The 7,500-nt window shown below is 43.5% G+C and overlaps 1 protein-coding gene across 3 annotated transcripts in view; it reads left to right on the top strand.

The window, feature by feature from the left end:
* The window catches only part of LOC135091326 (GTP-binding protein REM 1-like), an 86,002-nt gene that overhangs the window by 76,621 nt on the left and 1,881 nt on the right, over positions 1-7,500 (top strand). For all 3 annotated transcript variants that reach the window (XM_063988863.1, XM_063988864.1, XM_063988865.1), the window contains 5 exons: positions 735-843; positions 1,905-1,998; positions 5,354-5,445; positions 6,320-6,512; positions 7,279-7,379. In XM_063988863.1, the coding sequence (XP_063844933.1) occupies positions 735-843; positions 1,905-1,998; positions 5,354-5,445; positions 6,320-6,512; positions 7,279-7,379 (589 nt within the window). The remainder of the gene's footprint in view (positions 1-734; positions 844-1,904; positions 1,999-5,353; positions 5,446-6,319; positions 6,513-7,278; positions 7,380-7,500) is intronic.

Here is a 7,500-nt window from a genome sequence, read left to right as displayed (position 1 = left end):
TCTTATCCTCCTCCCTTCCTCCTTCCTTTCCTCCTCTCTCTCCATCTCTCCCTCCCCTCCCCTATTAAACCTCCTCCTTTCCCTCCCTTTCTCTTCCTTACCCATTGTTCTCCCTTCTTCCTCTCCTTCCCTTCTCTTCCTTCCTTCAAAACACACCTGTCTCTTCCTCTTCTTATCTTTCTTCCTTATCTTCTTCCCTCCTCTCTTTACTTTCTTTCTCTTTTCTTTGTTTTCCAATATCTATCAATCACTCAATTTGTCTGTCTGTCTGTCTGTCTGTCTGTCAATCTGTCTATCTATCTATTTATCTATCTGCTTATCTATTAATTTTTCCCTCTTTTGTTTTTGTTTTTTTTCATCTTCCATGCTTTATCTTCTATCTCTCTATCTCTCTCTTTCATTTTTTTTCCCTTTCCTTTCTTCCTTCCTGTATCTTATCGTTCTTTCCTCCACCTTATCTCTCTTTCCTCTTCTCTCTCTCTCATTCTCTCACATTCCTTCCCCCAATACCATCCAACCCTTCCTTCATTCCTCCCTTCCTTCCTTCCTTACTTGACTCCTCTTCCTTCTACTCTTCCTCCCTTTCTTCCTTCCACCTCTCTATCCTAAATACCCCCTCCTCCTCCCTCCCCTTCTCTCCTTTCCTTCTATCCTACCCTCTGTACCTCACCCTCCTTGACTCCCCGCACCTTCCTTCTCCCTCTCCCTTTCTCTCCCATCATTCTCCCTCACAGACCATCAAGTAGGAGTGGAAGAAGCGGCGAGCGGTCACCCTTTGAAGGATCCTGCTGTGGTTCATCCTACGTATCCTCAGAGTCCTCCCTGGAAGTGGCTAAATACAGGGTGAGAGTCCTTAGGGTGAGGAAGAAGAGTGCTAGGGTGAGAAATAGAGTGTACTTTAGGTTAGGGTGTAAAAAAAAGCGTGTATTTTTGGCCAGAAGAGTGAGAGGAGACTAGCGTGGTGTGGAATAGGGTGACAGTGCAGGGTGGACGTCTGTAGGGTGAGGCAGGGTGTAGAATGATCCAGGTTAGATTAGTTAGGGTGAGGGAGAGTGAGAGAAGAGTGTTAGGGTGTAAGATAATGCAGGTTAGGTTAGTTAGGGTGAGCGAGAGTGAGAGTCTGGGAGAAAAATTTTAATCACCAACTAAGAGGAGGAGGAGGAGGAGGAGGAGGAGGAGGAGGAGGAGGAGTGTGTGAGTGAATTTCCTCTCATTGATTCACTATTTATGGTATGCATATGTAAATTCTCCCTCTCCCTCTCTCTCTCTCTCTCTCTCTCTCTCTCTCTCTCTCTCTCTCTCTCTCTCTCTCTCTCTCTCTAATACATTTAAAGTTGTGAGCTGCTTCCCTTTTTCTCTCCATTTCCAACATATTAAGGCAAGCTGTTAGGGTCTGTCAATGCTCCTCCTCTTCTTCCTCCTCCTCCTCCTCTTCTTCCTCCTCCTCCTCCTCCTCCTCTCTACGTTCCCTTCCTGCTATCTTCATATCTCTATTACCTCTTCGTTCTTCTTTCATCCTATTCTTTCTCCTCCTACTTCTCCTCCTCCTCCTCCTCCTCCTCCTCCCAATCATTTTTTTTCCCCCATCTAATAATGTTTTTTTCTCTTACCCTATCCTCCTCCTCCTCCTCCTCCTCCTCCTCCTCCTTCTCCATTCCCTCTTCCTCCTCCTACTCACCTCGTTCTCCTCCTCTTCCTCCTCCCCATTATTGTCCTCACTCTCTAATACCGTTTTCTTTCACCCTCCTCCTCCTCCTCCTCCTCCTCCTCCTCCTCCTCTTCTTCCTCCTCCTCCTCGTATCGTTCCTCGCAATGACTTTCCTCTCTACTAATACCACTTTCCCTCTCCTCCTCTTCCTCTTCCTCCTACCCCCTCTCGTCCTCCTCCTCCTCCTCCCCCCCAGGTTGTGCTTCTGGGGGAGACTGGCGTGGGCAAGTCTTCCCTCGTCAACCAGTTCATGACATCTGAGTACATCAACACCTATGACGCGTCTCTAGGTGAGTGGATGAGTGGATGAGTGGGTGGATGAAAGGACCAGAGGACAAGTGGATGAGGGAAAGGTTGACTGATTGAGTGGTTGTTTGTGTGGATGAGTGAAAGGGTGTGTGAGTGAGAGGGAGTGTGGATGAGTGGTTGAAAAGTGTAAGATTAGACGAATGTGGATGTGTGGATAAGCGGGTGAGTGGCTGGGTGGATAAGCGTGTGGATGAGTGGATGAATCGATCAGAGAGTGGGAAATGAAGATGAGTTTGGATCAATGAATGGATGTGTGGATAAGTGGGTGAATGGATGAGTGTGTGGAAGAGTGCATGGGTAAGTGGATGAGTGGGATGATTGATTGAAAGGGTAAAAGGATGAATAGGTGAGATAATGAGTGGATGAGAGGCTGGTTAAGTGGATGAGTGGATGAGTGGATCAGAGGATGGGTAATGATGGAGTGTGGCTATTTGGTGGATAAAGAAAGGTGGATTACTGTGTGGATAATTACTTGGATAAACAATAATAATGAATGTTAAAGTTAATTGAAACTGACAAAATATTTACGAGAAAGACTGATTTGTTATGATATTCAGTACTCTCTCTCTCTCTCTCTCTCTCTCTCTCTCTCTCTCTCTCTCTCTCTCTCTCTCTCTCTCTCTCTCTCTCTCTCTCTCTCTCTCTCTCTCTCTAATTTCCTGAGACATTTATGGCACCCCAACAATCTTCTCCCTCTCCCTCTCTCTCTCTCTCTCTCTCTCTCTCTCTCTCTCTCTCTCTTCCTCCTCCTTCCCCCTTCTTCAATTATCTTATTAACTTTATTGCCCTCAACCTTATTGATAGCACTGTACGGAATTGTAACAGTAGTAGTATTAGTAGTAGTAGTAGTAGTAGTAGTGGTAGTAGTGGTAGTAAACAAAAATCATAACAAAAACAATACGAAGATATTAAGAAAAAAATCAATATATAAAGAAAGTAGAGAAAGAAGACAGTTCGATTAAAGAGTACATAAAAAAAACTCTACTAATAAAATAAATAAATAAATAAATCAATAAATCAATAAATCAATCAAAGAAAAAAAGAAAAAAAGAAGAAAAAAAAAACTGCTATTCTTACCCAAACGCTTTAATACGAAAACCCACACGTCTAACCAACCATATTGCCGAAGTTTCAGGATAACCAAATTCACCCACGCCTGCCCTTGCTTGCCCTCTTTACGCCCCCAACCCCCCGCCCCACAGCAGCACCACTTAGCGCCAAGCAGGTCACGGTGCTAGACGAGCGACCTGATTTGCATAACGCCTGATGAAGTGAACCTCGTAACCTGGCTGTGTTGGGAGCCTGACAAGCTGGAAGTGTGCCTCTATTACTGCATGGGAGGGAATAGGTGGTGGGTGGGTGTTTAAAGGGTAAGCTAAACCAGTGTGTGTGAAATAGGTACATGATTGTGTCAGGGTGTGGATGAGTGTGTGTGGAGAGGCTGGAGAGACTGTCAGGGTGTGTAGAGGGCATTACAGAGTACTAGTGTGAGATATTGTGTGTGTGTCAGGGTGTCAGGGTGTAGTAAAGGGTGCGAGATGGTGATACAAGGGGTCTGGAGGGTACAAAGCAGGGTGTGGAATTGGGTGTTTGATGAGATAAAGTAAGGTAAGTGTGGAAGGTAGTGTCAGGGTATGTCAGGGTGTAGAAAACGCTGCATCTGAGTGTTAGAAAGTGCCAGGGTGAGAAACAGGGTGCAAGAGAATGCCAGAAGGGTGAAAAATTGAAAAGAGGAAGAATGTCAGGATTTGAAATAAGGTGGAAAAGGGAGATGGAAGGGTGAAGGAAAGCTAGGGTGAGGATTTCATTGAACTACGGCGCGGTGAGAACAAATGGTGGCAGCGCGCGGATCAGATTTCCACATGTCTTTGGAAAGGAAGGAAGGAAATTAAAGATAAAGAAAGAAACAAAGCAACAGAGAAGGGGAAAATACAGAAGAGTAAGAAGAAGGATAGGATAGATGGAAGGAACAACGTGAAGGAGGAGGAAAAAACAAGGGAAAAGGTAGAATGAGATGTAAAATAATGGAATGAGGAAAGAAGAATTAGCATGAGAAGTCTTAGTGAGTCGGGCCAAGAGAGAGAGAGAGAGAGAGAGAGAGAGAGAGAGAGAGAGAACTAGAGCGCCTCCTTTCCGGAATGTTAATCATTGCTGGAGTGGGTCCTGCGCGGCGCCGCTGGGGGAGTGATGGCTTGTTTGGGTAGCAAGTGCAAATTAAAAAACTTTGTTAAGTGGGTTTTACGATGCGAGTGGGCTGGACTGTGTGTGTTAAAATGTGCGAGTCTGGGAGGATATTCTTGAACGTTCTACACTATTATTCGGACTTTTAAACGTTATGTAAATGATTAACTGGATTCTCGTGCATATTTTTATTACTCGATGTAGGTTCAACGTCAAATGATCCCTAGAATTATGAAAGCTTGAGAATTCACTTCATTTTTTATCCAGACTGTTTTCAAAGGCTATATAAATTCCACTCACGATAGTAAATTTGTTTCTCCTGTAAAACTCTCACAAAACATCTATGAGTTGAGTTTTCGTGGTCGTTTTTGCCACTGATGACGTAAACCCGCTAAATTACCACTATAGAAAATAATATTGTGATTCCGTTTATTCGAGGTTTCAGTAACGGTGAGATTGGAAGGAAGAGTCTTGTGGCCTTTGAGAAACAGACCTTGAGGGAGCAAAGAGAACACAGTAGGAAATAACAGAAGGTCGACGGTCTCACTTCTTGGCCAGACTGGGTGACTGACCTACGCTACACTCGACTCATAACACACTGACAGGCATATTTCTCTCTCTCTCTCTCTCTCTCTCTCTCTCTCTCTCTCTCTCTCTCTCTCTCTCTCTCTCTCTCTCTCTCTCTCTCGTGTAATAAAAGTAATACTGTAATAACCTAACTACGGTGATGGTACGAATTGTGGGTAATATTTTCCTCGTCTCTCTCTCTCTCTCTCTCTCTCTCTCTCTCTCTCTCTCTCTCTCTCTCTCATAATAAAAATTGTATTACTATTACTACTGATACTGCTAATACTAAACCTAACAACAACAACAACAACAACAACAACAACAATAATGATGATGATAAGAAGAAGAAGAAGAAGAAGAAGAAGAAGGAAAAAAAAAGGAAAAAAAAAAAGAAATTTCCTGTCTTTCATCACTGATATATCTCTTTCCATTCCCTCCCTCCCTCCCTCCCTCCCTCATTCACCTCCTCTCTCCCTCATTCACTTCCTCATGTCACTGCCTCACTATCTCCCTTACTCCCTCTGCCACCCCATCCCTCCCTCCCTCCCTCCCTCACTCCTTCACTCACTCACTCCTTCTTTCCCTTAGATGACGAGTTTGGAGAGAAGAGTGTGTCAGTTTTGCTGGATGGTGAAGAGAGTGAGGTCATCTTTATCGACCATCCAGCCCACGAGATGTCTGTACGTGACTCATCCTTACTCATCCTTACTTGTGTGACTCATCTACTCCCTCTCCTGATGACCTAAGTGCCTATTATTCATTTCCTTATTCTGTTTACTCGTTTATTTTGTTGTTGTTTTCTTTGTTTGTTGGCTTAACTGTCCTGTTATTCATTTTTATTCATTTTTTCTTCATCTTTCGTCTATTCACTTATTTTATGTCGCTTCTTTACTCTTTCTTACTCATTTACTCTATATTTATCATCTTCTCTATTCTCTTGACTCTTTTTTTATTGTTTATTGGCTTATTTGTCCTGTTATTCATTATTCTTTCGATTATCTAGGTACTCTCTCTCTCTCTCTCTCTCTCTCTCTCTCTCTCTCTCTCTCTCTCTCTCTCTCTCTCTCTCTCTCTCTCTCTCTCTCTCTCTCTCTCTCTCTTTATCTCCCTCACTACCTCCCTCTCATCCACTCCTTCACGCCTCCCTTCCACTCACGGTAGTAAATTTGTTTCTCCTGTAAAACTCCCACAAAACATCCATTTTCTCTCACACTTGTTAAAAATAGAAAATTGAAAAGTTGATGGGGTGACTTAATTAAATGCTTTTTTTTTTTTTTCAGGCACTTCAGAATAGCAGGGCATGTGTGTAAAATTTTCTGGTATATTGTGAATTGGAAGTGTGAGGAGATTGAAAATTTTGAGATATTTTATGGGGGGAGACAATCAATTTTCTTTTTTTTATCTATTTATTTCCTCAGAACCCCAACAACATGCACTAGGACCCCAATACCCCGAAAAAAAATACGTAGAAAAAGAAGAAAAATAAAAAAGAAGAAAAAAACAATTGAGAAACACGTGGAATGAGAAACTATAGCCCTTGTCAATCTTCCTTAGGTGGAGAACTGCCTGTCGACTTATGATCCCCACGCCTGCATTATCGTGTACTCCATCACGGACAAGGGGTCATTCAAGAAGGGCGAGGACATCATCACGTACCTCTGGCGGGAGAACTACACGAAAGAGAAAGCCGTCATACTGGTGGGGAACAAGGTGGACCTGGCGCGCTCTAGACTGGTGAACACGACAGGTAAAACGGAAAAGGGAGGAACGGAGGATATATAGGAAAATTTGCTCTCTCTCTCTCTCTCTCTCTCTCTCTCTCTCTCTCTCTCTCTCTCTCTCTCTCTCGCCATGATTACTTTTTAAGGCCACAAAGATGAATTTCCGGGTTTTTAAGAGTTTTTTTTTCGGGTTAATGATGTAGAAATGTTGTTAGTCTGTCACTACAACCGTAAGATTGTCACTAGAAATAGTTTATCTTACAAAAAACGCCCGTATTCAGTAAAACTTTGCGAGAGAGAGAGAGAGAGAGAGAGAGAGAGAGAGAGAGAGAGAGAGAGAGAGAGAGAGAGAGAGAGAGAGAGAGAGAGATTCATCCATCACCTAAATTCACAAGTGCGTACCAACCTAACTGAACTAAACCTAACCTAACTTAACCTGACCAAACCTAACTTAACCTTCCTCTCGTCTTAACCTTCCTCTCTTCTTTTCTTCCCTACACTTCTCTTTCTTCCTCTTTTCACTGCTCTTCCTTTCTTTTCTTCAAGCTTTCTTTCCTAACCCAACCTAACCTAACCTAACCTAACCAAACCAAACCAAACATAACCAAACCTAACCAAACCTAACCAAACCTAACTAAACCTAACCAAACCTAACCAAACCTAACCAAACCTAACCAAACCAAACCTAACCAAACTTAACCTGACTCTATACACTGTTCGATCACTTTTAAGCAGAGAGACAGAGAAAGACAGAGAGACAGGGAGAGTAACACACATCTGATCTTCCTACAGAGGGCAAATCACTGGCAAGGAACCACGACTGCAAATTCATAGAGACATCTAGCGGCATCCAACACAACGTGGACGAGCTGCTGGTGGGCGTGGTGAAGCAGGTGAGTGGGCGTGTGTGTGTGTGTGTGTGTGTGTGTCTGGGGGGAGTAGGGTATCTGTGTGCATCTCTTCTCTCTCTCTCTCTCTCTCTCTCTCTCTCTCTCTCTCTCTCTCTCTCTCTCT

The sequence above is a fragment of the Scylla paramamosain genome, chromosome 37 (genome assembly GCF_035594125.1).
Source record: "Scylla paramamosain isolate STU-SP2022 chromosome 37, ASM3559412v1, whole genome shotgun sequence".
Classification (NCBI taxonomy): Eukaryota; Metazoa; Arthropoda; class Malacostraca; order Decapoda; family Portunidae; genus Scylla; species Scylla paramamosain.
The sequence above is the reverse complement of the archived record's forward strand: the minus strand, read 5'-3'. Positions and strand labels throughout refer to the sequence as shown.